The sequence below is a fragment of the Nerophis lumbriciformis genome, linkage group LG05 (genome assembly GCF_033978685.3).
Source record: "Nerophis lumbriciformis linkage group LG05, RoL_Nlum_v2.1, whole genome shotgun sequence".
In the NCBI taxonomy this organism is placed as follows: Eukaryota; Metazoa; Chordata; class Actinopteri; order Syngnathiformes; family Syngnathidae; genus Nerophis; species Nerophis lumbriciformis.
Genome location: NC_084552.2, coordinates 18,112,162 through 18,130,183, shown reverse-complemented (window position 1 = coordinate 18,130,183; position 18,022 = coordinate 18,112,162). Strand labels below are relative to the sequence as shown.

Here is an 18,022-nt window from a genome sequence, read left to right as displayed (position 1 = left end):
GCGCACCTTCTTACACACGTCACATACTGTCACGACATACGTCACATAGGTATACGTCCTCCCCGAGCAGAGAGGTAGCAGCATGGCTAACGTTAGCTGTGATGCTAGCGCAGCCGTGCGAGCAACGCTCCCTCTAAGGTGCTCGCCTGTGCAATTGCGCACTGTTTAAGCGTCCTCTGTGCATAACAAATCTATGCCACGCACAAAATCTAATGAAAAAATAAGCGCATAACAATTTTCGACACACGGACACGACAGAGAAAACAGTTTTCGTCATCATTGTTCAAATATTGTGACGTCTGTCGAGACGCTTATCTCCATTCAGTGCCACACGTCCACACCATCAAAATGCTGAGGCAAAAATTTCCACATTAACACCGTATGAAAAAATTAGTGATTTTTTTTGTTGTGATTTCCTTCTCTGCATGAAAGTTTAAAAGTAGCATATATTAATGCAGTATGAAGAAGAATGTTTTAATGTAGACATGCAAGCCTTGAAAGAAAATTTTGAAAATCAAGACTACATTTCCTGCAAATGGGTGCATTTCTACCCCTATATTTTAACTTTAGATTTATTCTCATATCAAACTCTTTTGGCTGTCTTTTTGACACTTACATCCGGCGCCCCCCTCCACACCCTGGATTATAAATAATGTAAATAATTCTATGTGATTATCTTGTGTGATGACTGTATTATGATGATAGTATATATCTGATAGTATATATCTGTATCATGAATCAATTTAAGTGGATCCCGACTTAAACAAGTTGAAAAACTTATTGGGGTGTTACCATTTAGTGGTCAATTGTACGGAATATGTACTTCACTGTGCAACCTACTAATAAAAGTCTCAATCAATCAATCAAAACACATAGAATCATCATACTGCTGTGATTATATGCATCAAGTGTTCATTCAAGGCTAAGGCAAAATATTGAGATATATATTGTGTATCGCAATATGGCCTTAAATTATCGCAATATTAAAAAAAGGCCATATCGTCCAGCCCTAGTTCAATGATGCCATTTCTGTTTGTCATTTATAATTTTGTCTATTTTGTGTTTATCCTTGAATAAACAGGTCAGTTTCTTGTTACCAACCATTGTGTATTATTCAAACTCCCCTAATTCAGCTGGCTAGTTGTTATCAAGAGTACAAAACCCTTTTCAACATGATTCTGACAACTAAGTAGGCTAAATAACTTTAAACTTTAATACATGCTCGGATAGGCCAGCATCGGTCAGTATCGGTATCGGTCAGTATCGGTATCGGTCAGTATCGGTATCGGATCGGAAATGCAAAAACAATATCGGTATCGGATCGGAAGTGCAAAAACCTGGATCGGGACATCCCTAATAGAGTATATGAAACTAAATTCTTGGGAATAATAATTGATCATAAATTATGTTGGAAACTGCATATTGAATATATAAAGGGAAAAATATCCAAATCCATTACCATTCTTTATAAAGTAAAACACTTGCTGAATAAGAAATGTCTGCATATGTTATATTATTCTTTTATTTTTCCATATTTAACATATTGTGTTGAAGTTTGGGGAAATGTTTATAGAACAAACATAGACCCAATAATTAAACTTCAAAAAAGGGTCATTAGAATAATACACAAAGTGTGCTACTATGAACATACCAATCCATTATTTATAAGTTCTAATGTGTTAAAATTTTCAGATATTGTCTTTTTAAAAACAATGGAAATTATGTTTCGAGTAAAGAACAACAGCCTTACAGCTTGTATTCTTAGGTTATTTCAATTAAGAGGAGAAAACTATAATTTACGGGGGATATTGATTTTTGAAATAAGTAAAGCAAGAACAAATATTAAATACAAATGTATTTCAGTTTTAGGAGTTAAATGGTGGAACAAGCTCAGTGATGAGCTGAAGACATGTACTTCTTTGTTAAGGTTTAAGAAAACATTGAAAGGTGAGATAATTGAAAATTATAAAATATAGTAACAATTACTTTCTTCCATTGATTTTTATTTTTATTTTATTTTTTTAACATTGATGTTCCAGGTAATCGTATTTTCAGTGAAGGTATAGGATAGGCAAATATAAGCTTTGGCTTCAGCCTATTCCTTTTTCGGTCATGCTTTTTCTTTTCTTTTCTTTTCCTTTTGTGTGTAAATGTGTATGATTGTTATATATGTATAGTCTGTACTCTTAAACTGGTCACACAAAATGGTTGATGGTTGATGGTTGATTATATGACCGAAATAAACTTATTTCATTCATAAACTTATTTCATTCATCTTAGATGAGCTCGGCCCCAGCGAAGCCGGCGGCGTTTCTGGGTGTTATTGATAAATGGCTTTCGGTTTGCATAGTAAAGTTTTAACTTGCACTTACAGATGTAGCGACAAACTGCAGTTACTGACAGTGGTTTTCTGAAGTGTTCCTGAGCCCATGTGTTGATATCCTTTACACACTGATGTCAGTTTTTGATGCAGTACCAACTGAGGGATTTAAGGTCACGGGCATGCTGCTTACGTGCAGTGATTTCTCCAGATTCTCTGAACCTTTTGATAATATTACGGACCGTAGATGGTGAACTCCCTAAATTCCTTGCAATAGCTCGTTGAGAAATGTTGTTCTTAAACTGTTCGACAATTTGCTCACGCATTTGTTCACAAAGTGGTGAACCTCGCCCCATCGTTGTTTGTGAATGACTGAGTATTTCATGGAATCTGCTTTTATACCCAATCATGGCACCCACCTGTTCCCAATTAGACTGTTCACCTGTTGTTCTGATGTTCCAAATAAGTGTTTGATGAGCATTCCTCAACTTTCTCAGACGTTTTTGCCACTTGTTTTTGAAACACGTTGCAGGCATCAAATTCCAAATGAGCTATTATTTGCAAAAAATAAAGTTTCTCAGTTCGAACTTTAAGTATCTTGTCTTTGCAGTCTATTCAATTGAATATCGGTTGAAAAGGATTTGCAAATCATTGTATTCTGTTTTTATTTACGATCTACACAACGTACCAACTTCACAGGCTTTGGTTTTGTATTTAGGAATTGATGAGGTGGCGAGGGTGTACCCCGCCTTCTGCCCGAGTGCAGCTGGGATACACCCCCACCACCCTGAGAGGGACAAGCGGTAGAGCATGGATGGATGGAATTTTGTATCATACCCAAATCAAGTGCAGCAATAAGGCCCAGCGCCACCAGCGCCTCGTTCTGCATAATGATGTGCTCGCTGGTTGCCATGGTTACCAAGTGCTTGACTCCATCTCCCTGGATGACTATCTTGACCACCTCCTGAAAGCAGATGTTCAATTAAAATAAAGGAAATGAAGATTTGGAAATAGGAACACCTTTATCAACATTGGACAAAGACAAAAAGGATTGCTGAACAAGATCTTGAAATAGAAACATGTTATTTTTTTAGATGATGACTTTTTTTTCTACTTTTCAAACAGTTTCTTGTGGTCTACATAACATGTAATGATGGCTCTCTGGTCAAAATTCAAAATGTATGTTTTACAGAACATCTTCAAGTCGCTATTCAGGATGCGCCATTTTGTGGCCGGTCTTATTTACGAGCCTACACTTCGACTGCGTCGTCTTCTTCTCAGCCATGTTGTAGTTTTTCACGCTTCCATAATCGAGTCTACTGACAGATCTAAATTCTAACCGTACGCTAATTTGTATTAGAAATGGCAACGGCGGAGAATGCATGTGCATGCACGAGCCAGTCTGCCCCACAACAAGAAGATAGAGACAAAGAAGGAACTTATTGAATACAACGACTCGCGCAAAGATCATCCAGTAAATTTCTACCGTATATGAACGTTACAAATGGGAAAACACATCACAAATTGAGCACATTTTTGGAGAAAGTATTAAGAAAGGCAAGATTACTAGAAAAAAAAAACAAAGTTAACAAAATAGGACCCTTTTATATATACAGTATTTGACATCAACACAATAATACAAAGGCTGCGTAGTGGTTGCCCGCACCTGATGTCTTACCTTGGACTTGCTATGTCGAATCAGAGCAGAAAGAAGTCGATTGGACTCTCCCATCACCCCGGCGTGATCTTTAGCTTCGCACCACTCCACCAGACGCTCCACCAGCTTCGCGTTGGTGCCGAGCTGGTCCGCTGCCTCCACTGCCAACAACCAAAGTCAAGTATTTAGCACCCTTTTCTAGCTTCTTTTTGTCAGATCCGTTACATTTTGTACCTTGTGTATCAATAAGCATACGTAAAGTCCCCAAGAGTTTAAACTGGACCGGCGGCATCTCGGACTGCAAGAACTTCAACACCACGTCGGCCACTCCAGCAGATAGCATCTTGGATTTGTTCACAACTAGTGGAGATAAACCATAAAACATTTTCTTTGATTAATGGATTGCACATTCAAAACTGTGGAGCAACCAGAATTTGACCAGGACCAAGGTAATAGGAGTGTCAAAAGAAAATCGATTTTCAGATTAATCACGATTCTCATTTGTAACGAATATTAATTGATTAAAAAAATCAAAAATTAATTTGAAAAAAAGTGTTTTATTTTATCCAATCTGTCGTGTGCAGCTACTCAGACAAATCATATTGTTGATGTAGATTATCTATATCTGCTGTACAGATTTACTTAAAGTGTTGGATGCTGCCTTATCTGTATTTGCCTGATTTGTATTTGACTTTATTAAATGTTCGGGAAGCATTTTATTTAACAAAACCAGTTTTCTTTGAAGAAATATAGAAATGTATCAGAGCTGTTCATCTAATTTATGGACGCATCATAGAACTGGCACACAATGTTATTAAAAAAGTATTGAATCATTTTGAATTGTTTTGAATCGATTCTGAATCGAATCTTTATCCCCTAGAATCGAATGTTATCTAACTCCCGCCATCAGTGTAGGAATGTGTGTGTGAATGAGTGAATGTGGAAATAGTGTCAAAGCGCTTTGAGTTCCTTAAAAAAAGGTAGAAAAGTGCTATACAAGTACAACCCATTTACCATTTACCAACTGTGCGGTGCCCAAAGATTCACAACCCGAGTAATAAGTTACTTTAAAGGTTAGACTTGAAGGTTTGACATTTTCTGGCTTTGACCACTGTGGTCACGGCACAAGGTTGCATTAATGTTTATGTTCCGGCCTTTCAGATCAGTTCCACGTCTACTTAGATTGTTGACACTTCTTAGCACACAGCTCCATATGAAGAAAGGCTGCACACGCCCAACATTGTGGCGCTAAAACAAAGCGACTCTTTAACACTATCTGACAGAATATTACTAAGACTGAGGTAACTAGAGGTGGGAGTCTTTGGGCACCTCACGATTCAATTACGATTCAAGAGCTACGACTCCATCAAAAATCGATTATTAATTAATCTTTAATTTATTTATTTTTTATTTTCATTTCACTAAAGGTGTTTATCATTTGCTACTTCAAAAAAAATGTTTGAATAATAAACATCCATCCATCTTCTACCACTTGTCCCTTTCGGGGCCTATCTCAGCTGCATTCGGGCGGAACAGTTGAATTAATTCCAAAATGTATTAAATTTATGAAAATGTGAGCAAAACTGGAACATAAGTGCACGATAAAGGACTTGGTCGGATCTCTCGGTGAGGTGGCTCGCTGCAGTCAGCCAAATTTTAGAACTATCTGCATTACTTTGTTTACAATAACTAAATCGATTATTGATTATTGACATTTACTAATCGATTTTATAATCGTCCAATGCATCTAAAAATCGATTATTTCCCCCACCTCTAGTAATTAAAAGTTAACCAGATGCAGAAACTTGGTAAAATATTCTGGCACTTTGTGGTTAAGTTGCAACTGTTGTCAATCCATAGCTTTGTGTATCCTAGTATTTTTATGTTCTGGGGTTTTAGATTGATTGGAACCAAAGTTTTTGCTCAGTACTTTGTTGATGCACCTTCGCATCAGGCCAATACCATCCCTACAGTGAAGCATGGTGATGGCAGCATCATGCTGTGGGGATGTGTTTCAGCAGCAGGAACTAGGGGATTAGTCAGGATAGAGGGAACAATTAATGCAGAAATGGACAGAGACATCCTGAATGAAAACCAACGCTTCCTATTTATCCTGATGGACTTGAGAAGTGTTGCAAAGAGGAATGGGAAAAACTGTACAAAGAGAGACGTGCCAAGCTCGTGGCAACGTATTCAAAAAGACTAGTGGTTGTAATTGCTGCCAAAGGTGCATCAAGAAAGTACTGAGCAAAGGCTGTGAATACTTATGTACATGTGAGTTTTTTGTTCTTTGAATGTCTTTAATAATTTTGCAACATTAAAAACATTGTTATTATGTTGTATTGCCTGTAGAACATTGATGACAAATATGAATGTATTCAATTTTGGACTAAGGCTGTAACATAATAAAATGTGGAAAAAGCCCTGAAGACTTTCCAGATGCACTTTACACTGTAGTACATCACACATTTACAGTTTCACACTTCAACATGTCCAAAAAGGAGTAAATGGAAGGAGAGCTTATTCGATTCTAGCCTGTATTTAGTTTTACAGCAATTACTAACATTTTGATCAATCTGTAAAACAAACAGATGAATAAATAAATACATTGTTTAATCCTTCGTACTAATGTTTACTCGACATATCGATATGCTAAAGGTTTAAAACATTTAGCATATATCTTTTGTTGAGAAGAAGTGTTGTACATAGTTTACTTTGTGGATAATTGTAACTGTTTCCAAAATCTATCAAATCATTGAATTTCAATATGTAACACAGTTAGTGAATGAAAGTTATTTCTATATATTTCAACACAATAAGTTCAATATGGTAACATGGGGGTACAGTAAATGTAGTGACTTTTGGTCCCAAACATCTTTTGCTTTATTCATTATTGAAGTACACCTAATGTTGCACGTTTCTAATGTGAGAATTCCAGTTTATTTTATCATCTATTATTATTATGCTTTGAAAATAGATGTCTGTTACTCTGTCAATGTGTACTCTGTCTATTTGTGTTTGACTGTATTTTATACTGATACCAAATAACATATTTGAAGTTTTACTTCAAGGAACTTAATTGTCATAGCAGCACACGTGAGACACATGAGAGGACACACAATTTAGTAACAAAGTTCCCAGATTTAGCCCAAATCTACTTATATTTAAGGTAAACATCCTTAGATTCAAGGTTTCCCTGTGATTACCTCCCACATAAAATAAACTTGAGGGTTCCTGGTATGAATCCAGCTTCCTCCATTTTAGTCACTGCTGTTGAGTCCTTGGGCAAGACATTTCACCCACCACTGCTATCAACACTGATGTATGAACCCTTGCAAAATAAAGTCGTAATCTCACTTGGACTATGAAAATGTTCAAAAGTAAATGTATGCACACACATCGTGATGGAACCGCTATAATGCTAATGTAGCTCATACAGTATCCATCAATCCATTTTCTACCGCTTGTTCCTTTCAGGGTCGCTGGAGCCCATCTCAGCTGCACAGTAGATTGAGTAAATTTGGAATTACCAGGTATGGCTAGATTTCGTAGTGCGCTAAGAGCTGCGTGTTGCACGGTGACGTTGCCTTCCACAACGTGGCGGTCAAGCAGTTCCAGTAGCTTCTGTACGATACCGGTGTCCACCATGTGGATACAGTTACCATCTGTGAACGCAAACATGGCAGTCAGAAGAAGTAGGAATGTATGTGAATAAGCAGCGATGTAAAGCTAAAACTTACCGTTGCGGGCAAAATTAGCAATAGCAAGAGCCCCGGCTAGTTGTAGCTGGTGGTTATGAGACGGTATCCAGGAGAGAACTCTCTGAAAGACGCTCCCTTTTCCGCCCTCAAACAACTTTTGCATGGACTCATCTGGAGAAGACAATCATAGTCACATGATGTAATGGTGCCAAGAATGCCCTCTCTGGACACTATGTACCCTCTTACCTCCCAGCAGCAAGAGCACCATTAGGTCAGAGGCTGTCTTCAACTGGGCCACCTCTTCCTCTCGTTCTCCATCTATAGTTTGGGCCACCACCTCTAGGAGACACTCTACCAAGCCCGCCTCCACCAGCTGCAACTTGATCACGTCTGGACAGGACAATTACGGTAGCAAAAATAATAATAAAATAATTTCAAAAATATTTGCAATAATATGAACAATTAGAAGAATAATCATAACAATAACAATTACAGTACTAAATAATAAAAATTACCATTTTCTGCCAGAGGAGCCAAAACCTCAAAAATCATTTCTTTCTTCTCGTGCTCTGTTTGCTTCTGAAAAAGACAAACCAGCTCTTCTGCAATGTTGGTGGATGCAAACTGCTCTTTGCTTGACTCTGAAGACACAATGAAAGACGTATTTATATAAGCAATACAGAGGTACCTTGGTTTTCATAAACTTTTCATAAGATTTGGCTTTGACCAAAAAAAAATTTAGTGATATTTAATGTACCGCCAAATATTGCCGAACAAACTTTTACACTCTGTGGAATCTAGTACCCAAACAAATAATTCCACATATTGTTGCCTCAGTCTTGTCGAGTTATTAATACACTGCAAGATCATCAGTGGTAGACTCTATGGTTATTTGCTAACTATTGGAGTTACACCAAAGGTCTTATCACGTAAAAAAGTATGGAGATGCTGTACGTGTGGCTCTAACCTCCTCTACTTGCTCGACGGCTCTTCCATCAATCAGACTAAACTGCAGAGACAGACGCTGCATGTGAAGTTAGCTCTTTGCAAATCTGTTTTAAGATATATGTCTGACTGAAACATCATCCACCATCCTTCAGATGTGGCATTTGGAACTATTTTGGTTTACGTATTAGGTATGGTTCAGATGGCAAAATCGCTATGAACCAAATGGTAAGTTTTATATATATATATATATATATATATATATATATATATATATATATATATATATATATATATATATACAGCGCATCAGTCGTCCAAGAGATGTTTGGCTACAAAAGGAGCAGCATGAGTAGTCTGAAGGAGCAGGGCCTACTCCATGGAAGGGAAAACTAGAGGAAAAATAATGACGACTCTAGGAGAAGTTAGCCTCCTGATAGAGCTGAGTAAAGGTATGAACATTAAGAACAAAAAGAAATACAGCAAGATTAAACATGAGGTTGACATATGCCTAGGTAAGGTCCACTGTCAGTGGTACGGTAGCAAGACCGTAACAGATGCACCCAAGGCTGAGACCGGGCAATACTAAAAGAGTATTTGAGAAGGAGGCATCACACTGGACTTACAAGCAAAGCAAAGCAACCTCCCAGAACAAGACCCAGTAGTTGTAAAAGTGGCATATATTCAAGCAAAAATGTATAGAACAGCACCAGGGCTTAACATGAACACCTGGCAGCAAAGATTAACCAGTTGCTAACACACCCACACATTGCTGACACACCCAGAGTGGCTAACACAAAGGTTGGACAGTCCTCAACATGAAGGAATTCTAAAAAGGAATAGTATCATCAAACTACAGACTTATGACCTGCCTCAGCAGCAGCACCACATGAAAGCACCTATCAGTATCATAGCAGCCAAAGTGAGTAGGCATAAGGGTCAATACATGAACTGAGAACAGAAAGGCGTTGCTAACACCAGCTACTGGTTGACAGGGAAATCAACGAAGACTGTAAAACCAGATGCACCATATGCCAGGACTATTCAACTACATAATGAAGAAGGTTGCAGTTTCAGTAGCCCAAGGGCTCAGGGGTCAGACATCAAAATCTGGATGTTTCGTCAGAAAATGCGTCCGCAGTATATACTCCTTTAAGACTGTGTTTAAGTAACCACATCAGCTTTCACACTGCACTGTCAATGCATTCATTATTCTGCCCTTGCTACTCGTTTCCAGCGTGCGCAGCTAGACAGATAGTTAACAACATGTAGAAACAGAAGCTCCAGAAGTTTTGTTGAGGACTAATGTTCCTTCTTTTGAATTATTTTCCTTCCTCAGTTTAATGTTTTTACACTTCTTCCTTCATTTAGGTTTGTAAGACTGGAAATATAAACAAAATAAACATTACAAAAGTATAACGTCCATTGTGTATTTAACATAAATAAAATAGAAAGTTTAGTCTTAATACATTCGCACAATAAACTACAGAAGTTTACGCAGATAGAGACTAAACATCCACAGCAAACATTGCACACAATGAACGTGGCTCAACACGTGTAGTGTCATCACCCTCTACTGGTCAAATTTAGTGCTGCATGTATTAAATGTTTCAGTGAATAAGCCTTGCTTGCCTGAGAGTTACTCATACAAATAACACGACCACAAATACAAAAGACACCACAAAGTCAGCAATTTCAATACAAAACAAACTTTTTATTTTTAGGCACAATATCTATTTTCCAAAGATTTGATCAAGTTTTGTGATGAAGCTGACACGAGTGGATTTCTCCTGTTGTTGCTGGTTTGGAACAGTGTGTACGCCGCTTAAAAGTTCTGACAGGAAACAATGACTCAACCACTGGACCGGGGAAGAACATTCATACTTTGTTGTCCAGTTCGCAATTTAGTTTGATTTTTTTCAGGGTTGATAGTGCCATTTTTGGTTTGAATGAGTAGTCTCCTTCTGCACACCTCACTGCAGCTTCATTGTGCCACATATTTCTCGTTGTTGCCCCCCTGCAGGGAGGCGTGAGTACTGCATACATGAGCAACCCTAGTTTGAATGTTTTCATCAAGCCTATTTGGGTGATGTTCGGCGGCTAAATGAAAAGGTCCAGGTCAAGCCAGGTGGGGGGACAAGGGGGGCCCGAATCCTGTTTTTTCAGCAATTGAACATGCAAAAATTAGCACAAAAAAAGCACCATTTAAAGATGTTTTAGTGTTTAAATAATTGAAAAATTATCAACAAAGTTAACATAATTAATCACTATGTCTGTTTCAGTCTCAATGTTATTTAGTCACTACAGTAATTACAACTTGTGTTCACATCCACAGGAACCACATGGGATAGCCTACTCTATACAGCAGGGGTGTCCAACTCAAATACAGAGTGGGCCAAAATTTAAAGCCGCAGGCCAAGTTGAACAAATTAACCTTTTAATAGGGACCCAAACAAGTTTTGCATTGAATATTGAACAAGCAAGGCTTATATAACTTTATAGTGACATGCAAAATCGAGTTTCAAATAATAATAATAGTAATTAAAAAATATCAATGGCATATCAAATACAGTTTAAATAAAAATTGAATGCCTCTTTTCTATTTGCAGCCTTGTGAGGTAAATATCAACATTAACTTTTTCCACAGGCTAATAAATTTGAAAATAAAATAATGAATGAACCAACCATTCAGGACTTTAAAGGCCTACTGAAATGCGATTGTCTTATTCAAACGGGGATAGCAGGTCCATTCTATGTGTCATACTTGATCATTTTGCGATATTGCCATATTTTTGCTGAAAGGATTTAGTAGAGAACATCGACGATAAAGTGCGCAACTTTTGGTCGCTGATAAAAAAGCCTTGCCTGTACCGGAAGTAGCAGACGAGTAGCGTGACGTCACAGGTTGTGGATCTCCTCACATCCGCACATTGTTTACAATCATGGCCACCAGCAGCGAGAGCGATTCGGTCCGAGAAAGCGACGATTTCCCCATTAATTTGAGCGAGGATGAAAGATTCGTGGATGAGGAAAGTAAGAGTGAAGGACTAGAGGGCAGTGGGAGCGATTCAGATAGGGAAGATGCTGTGAGAGGCGGGTGGGACCTGATATTCAGCTGGGAATGACTAAAACAGTAAATAAACACAAGACATATATATACTCTATTAGCCACAACACAACCAGGCTTATATTTAATATGCCACAAATTAATCCCGCATAACAAACACCTCCCTCCTCCCGTCCATATAACCCGCCAATACAACTCAAACACCTGCACAACACACTCAATCCCACAACCCAAAGTACCGTTTACCTCCCCAAAGTTCATACAGCACATATATTTCCCCAAAGTCCCCAAAGGTACGTACGTGACATGCACATAGCGGCACGCACGTACGGGCAAGCGATCAAATGTTTGGAAGCCGCAGCTGCATGCGTACTCACGGTACCGCGTCTGCGCATCCAACTCAAAGTCCTCCTGGTAAGAGTCTCTGTTGTCCCAGTTCTCCACAGGCCAATGGTAAAGCTTGACTGTCATCTTCCGGGAATGTAAACAATGAAACACCGGCTGTGTTATCCGGCAGAACAGTCAAGGGGTGCATTCTACGGCGGGGGTGCGTTTTCCGGCACAACACCTGCCAATACACCGCTTCCCACCTACAGCTTTCTTCTTTGCTGTCTCCATTGTTCATTGAACAAATGGCAACAGATTCACCAACACAGATGTCCAGAATACTGTGGAATTTTGCGATGAAAACAGACGACTTAATAGCTGGCCACCATGCTGTCCCAAAATGTCCTCTACAACCCGTGACGTCACGCGCAGGCGTCATCATACCGAGACGTTTTCAGCAGGATATTTTGCGCGAAATTTAAAATTGCACTTTAGTAAGCTATTGGCATGTGTTGCAATGTTAAGATTTCATCATTGATATATAAACTATCAGACTGCGTGGTCGGTAGTAGTGGGTTTCAGTAGGCCTTTCAACTGCTCAGTTTGCAACACACTGATCTAATCTGATGTGCCCAAGCCAGATACCTGGCATATTTTCTTGGATGCTAGTTCATTAATGTCGGGGCTCAGGCTTTGAGCTGAGGCAACCTTCATTATTGAACGAAGGTGTTCATCAGTCATTATATCCCGTAGTCCACCCGGACCACAGTCTTGGGGGCGTGCCTTAAAGGCACTGCCTTTAACGTCCTCTACGAGCTGTCGTCACGTCCGCTTTTCATCCATTCTAACAACGAGCCGAGCCAGTCACAAGATATGTGCGGCTTCTGTACGCACACACACGTGAATGCAACGCATACTTGATCAACAGCGATACAGGTTACACTGAGGGTGGCCGTATACACAACTTTAACACTGTTAGAAAAATGCGCCACAATGTGAATCCACACCAAACAAGAATGACAAACACATTTGTATATTGCAGCCCGGAAGAGTTAGGGCTGCAAGGTATTCTGGGTATTTGTTTTGTTGTGTTTATGTTGTGTTACGGTGCGGATGTTCTCCCGAAATGTGTTTGTCATTCTTGTTTGGTGTGGGTTCACAGTGTGGCGTATATTTCTAACAGTGTTAAAGTTGTTTATACGGCCACCCTCAGTGTAACCTGCATCGCTGTTGATCAAGTATGCATTGCATTCACTTGTGTGTGCGTGCAGAAGCCGCACATATTATGTGACTGGGCTAGCACTCGATTGGACTGGGTGAAAAGCAGACGTGACGATTTTCGGGAGGGGCACTGAATTTTGGGAGTCTCCCGGGAGGGTTGGCAAGTATGAGAATTAGCGGTGAATGCGGTGTTACCGCGGCACCGCCGCTGTATACGTATAATCGGCGGGCCAGCTCTAGTGTTAATTTGATATCGCCTCAAGGGCCAAGTGAAATTACACGGCGGGCCAATTTTGGAATTTGACACCCATGCTATAAAGTATTTACAACCTTACTCGTGTTCACTTCACAGCCACAGATGGTTCATCTAGTTATTTAAATTTTTTACACATTACTTTGCTTCATTCACAAATTACCTTGGCATTTTTGCTTTGACGGCTGAGACATGAGCTTTCCTGTCAAATTTCTGAGCAGCTTGCATTTTCCTTTTTGTTTCTACTTTAGTGGATTTCACCTCGGATTCTGTAGCCAATTTCTGTCTCTTCGACTCCCTCTACACTTCTAACTGCTCCAAATGCTAAAATCATAAAGAGTACAAACAATGTTTATTCTATTAGATAACTTATTTTGTCCGAATAATCATTTGTGATTATAGCATGAAATAACAAATATATTGCAGTCAAAAAAAATTCAATGTCAAAATATAAACAGTAGAAATAATGAACAAAATGTCAGCTACTGTCTGCCACAATCATGTTTGTTCTTAAATTTATATCCCACGTCTTCCATGTCGAAAGCAGTTTTGAGTTGGGCTTACATGGTAAACAACTAAAATGAATGCTTGAGGATTGTTTTATCCAGACGCATACATTTGTCCATATGTGGCCAAATCGACGCATTGTGGGTTTCCTGGACGTCGTCTACATCGCTTTAAAAAAATATAAGGAAAAGAATCCCTCTGCCATCTTCCACTAGTTTTTTTAATATGTAAATCGCCCGCCTGAATATTTCCTCTTGTGACTCTCTCGTCGTCATTTGGGATGTGCGCGTCTGTTGCGATTTCCCTTCCTGGTTGGATGACCCAATGAACCGTAATGTTTTGCCCTAATCTTAACAAATTGTGACTCATCTTAACCAACCAACCAATCATGGATTTTCTTATACGCAAACCAACCAATCATCATTGATGTTTCCCGTACATTTTTTCCCCTACCTGTGAAGTTGCTTCGCTACGTAGCTTTGATTTTTAAGTTAATAATTTTTAATGGAAGTTTATACCACTGGATTATCAAAAAACGTACTCATTACAGGAAAACCGTAGTTGTTGGCAGGTATGGCAAAGAGACGGATCAGGATTTTAACACACAATGTAAGTCGGAAAAAATAAAGAAAAACTGATTAAAAAAAATATATTTTTACAGAGATAAAAAAGACGGATTTCCGACTATAGACAGAAAAATCACATGTCTAAAGATATGTTTTGATGCCAGAGGAACACGGCGCGATGGAGTGATGTCAGAGCAACTTTATGGATTATTATATTAAATAAATGTTTTACTTGAGTAGATATTGATTGGCCTGTGGATTACTGTATCGCTGAGAGGACGGTTGATGAAGCGCAGTCGTGAGTAAAGCACATTCCTTTCAAACTGACACTAACTGTTATTAACGTGCATGACTTTGAGGGACTTTTGAGTAGGAAATATTGCAAACCTTTGTGTAGTGTTGCTTCCTTATTTGTGATTATTCCAAGCTGATAATCAGATCCTACCCGTGTCTTTTTTTATGCGTGACAGCGTGTCATAATTACAGTCAGCTTTAAAATAATTTAAGAAAAATACAGATAGCCGTATCATTTGTCCAGGATCTTGACGATCATCATGGACCAACACAATTAGGAACAGGTAAAAAAAAAATACCATTAGTTGTAGAAATTATTATTATTTATATGTTTTGCCGTGAGTGACTGCTCGCTGTTGCTGTTGCGAAAAAACTAGGCATCGTTCTATCTGTGTGCTTCAAATTGTTTTACAGCTTTCTTTACTACTTCCCAAACATACTTAGTAGTCTAATTTAACTTGCAAATCACCCGATCTCTGTGTCACCACCCCTCTCTCAGCTAGCCAGCTGCTAAGCTAACAAAGCTAGCGCGGAGAAAGGCGCCGTCAGTCTGAAGGAATCTGCTCCCACATGTCGCGACCACTTCCCTGAAGACAGCAAGAACTGGTTGGAATTGGGGGTTAAATCCCCAAAAATGATTCCCGGGTGCGGCACCGCTGCTGCCCACTGCTCCCCTCACCTCCCAGGGGGTGAACAAGGGGATGGGTCAAATGCAGAGGACAAATTTCCCCACACCTAGTGTGTTTGTGACAATCATTGGTACTTTAACTTTAACTTAACTTGACTCAGTGAAAGAAATACCGTGAGTATGGCTCCCTGCTCTTCGTGCACCGTTCTCATGGATAGGTTGGCTCTGCTAGAGGGCCGTGTCCGCCAGTTAGAGCAGAGTAATCTCGTAACTTTAGACGTTGCGGACACATCTGCTAGCGTTAGCCGTAACGAGCTAACTAGCCCAGCTTATTGCAGCTCTATGCGGCCTATAAGCAAAGGTGAACCGGTTGAGACGCATAATAGATTTAGCTCTTTAGCTAGTCCTACACCCCAGTCTACTTCAGTCATAGGGGACTCCATCACCCGAAACATAAAGCTTAGCAAACCAGCCACAATTAAGTGAGCACCTGACATTGAAGCTAATCTTAGGGAGCTAACTCGCAACAGGCCTAGTAAACACGTACGACAGGCTAATTGCACCACTAGCTATGCAAACATAGTTGTACACGTTGGCTCCAATGACACTAGAATGAGCCAGTCAGAGATTACAATGAGGAACATAGCTAGGATTTGTAATCTCGCTAGAAAGATGTCCAGACATCGAGTACTTGTCTCCGGCCCCCTGCCTGCGAGAGGCAATGATGGGAGGTATAGCAGATTAGTCTCGCTTAACAAGTGGCTGGCTAGTTTTTGTAGACAACAGGGACTAACGTTTATTGATAATTGGCCCTCTTTTTGGGGCAAACCGGGCTTGTTGATGAGGGACGGCCTTCACCCTAACCAGGAAGGCGCCATCATCCTCACTCGGAACTTAGATTATTGTTTGAGTCACACTTGACTAACTACACTAGAGCGAGCCCGGTCACAGGCAATTACAGTGTCTGTTAGTCCGGGTGAGGAGTCAGTTAAGCTAGAACTAGCCAGCGCCAGGCTGGAAAATCCCTGCACACACAGCATTTCTCCGAGAATAATACACAACTCACATAATGTATTTTCTGCAGTGACTGTGCCAGAGGTGGACATGCATTCTACTGAGGTGGCAAATTATGACGCGTTCAGTGTATCGCAGCACAAAGCAAACAATCTGGAGATTCCCGTCATATCAATTCCTAGATATGGTCTAAATTATATAAAGCGCACTCTGCAAAATAAACGCAACATTATTAATATTACTACTACGGATAACTTTAACAAAAATTCGTCAAAACAGCCCATTACCTATAATATGGGTTTTTTAAACATCAGAGCATTGTCTCCCAAAACAATCTTAACATCATTGGTCTCAGCAAAACCTGGCTCAAACCACACTATTTTTTTGCGCTGAACGAGGCATCCTAACTATGCGAATGCGCATATTGCCCGTCCGTCCCCCTAAAAGGGGTGGGTCGCACTAATATACAATGAAAACCTTAACCTTACCCCTAACCTAAGTAATGAATATAAATCATTTGAGGTGCTTACTATGAGGTCTGTCACACCGCTGCCCTCTACCTGGCTGTTATCTACCGCTCCCCTGGGCCCTATTCGGACTTTATCAGTGAATTCTCAGAGTTTGTCGCTGATCTAGCGACGCACGCCGACAGTATAATTATAATGGGGGGCTTTAGTAGCCATAAAAATACCCCATCAGACCCTCCTTGCGTGGCGCTCCAGACTATTAATTGATAGCTGCGGTCTTGCACAAATAATAAATTAACCCACGCATCACAACGATAATACGATAGATCTAGTGCTTGTCAGGGGTGTCACCACCTCCAAAGTTATGATACTCCCGTATACTAAAGTAATGTCCGATCATTACCTTATAAAATTCGAAGTTCTGACTCATTGTCAACAAGCTAATAATCAATCAATCAATGTTTATTTATATAGCCCTAAATCACAAGTGTCTCAAAGGGCTGCACAAGCCACAACGACATCCTCAGTACAAAGCCCACATAAGGGCAAGGAAAAACTCACCGCAGTGGGACGTCGATGTGAATGACTATGAGAAACCTTGGAGAGGACCGCATATGTGGGTAACCCCCCCCCCACCCCCCCTCTAGGGGAGACCAAATGCAATGGATGTCGAGTGGGTCTGACATAATATTGCGAGAGTCCAGTCCATAGTGGATCCAACATAATAGTAAGAGTCCAGTCCATAGTGGGGCCAGCAGGATAATAATAATAACTGCTTTAGCAGCCGCAACAATAATGCTGTCACATTGATGACTCTTGCTGGCCTACTGCTTTTGGTAATGGCGCCATTCCCAAATTATGTGGGCTCTATTGATAACCTCACTAACAACTTTAACAACGCCCTGCGCGACACCATTGATAGTATAGCACCGCTAAAGCTAAAAAAGGCCCCTAAAAGGCGTACCCCATGGTTTACAGAAGAAACTAGAGCTCTTAAACTATCATGTAGAAAGCTGTAAAGCAAATGACACGCAACTAAACTTGAGGTTTTCCAT

At 39.8% G+C, this 18,022-nt stretch overlaps 1 protein-coding gene across 2 annotated transcripts in view; it reads right to left on the bottom strand.

Moving 5' to 3' along the window:
• Positions 1 to 18,022, bottom strand: part of rap1gds1 (RAP1, GTP-GDP dissociation stimulator 1) — an 83,905-nt gene that overhangs the window by 9,669 nt on the left and 56,214 nt on the right. For both annotated transcript variants that reach the window (XM_061961164.2, XM_061961167.2), the window contains 7 exons: positions 8,194 to 8,319; positions 7,925 to 8,068; positions 7,718 to 7,849; positions 7,508 to 7,642; positions 4,212 to 4,337; positions 3,999 to 4,138; positions 3,158 to 3,284 (listed from right to left, as the gene is read on the bottom strand). In XM_061961164.2, coding sequence (XP_061817148.1) covers positions 3,158 to 3,284; positions 3,999 to 4,138; positions 4,212 to 4,337; positions 7,508 to 7,642; positions 7,718 to 7,849; positions 7,925 to 8,068; positions 8,194 to 8,319 — 930 coding nt within the window. The remainder of the gene's footprint in view (positions 1 to 3,157; positions 3,285 to 3,998; positions 4,139 to 4,211; positions 4,338 to 7,507; positions 7,643 to 7,717; positions 7,850 to 7,924; positions 8,069 to 8,193; positions 8,320 to 18,022) is intronic.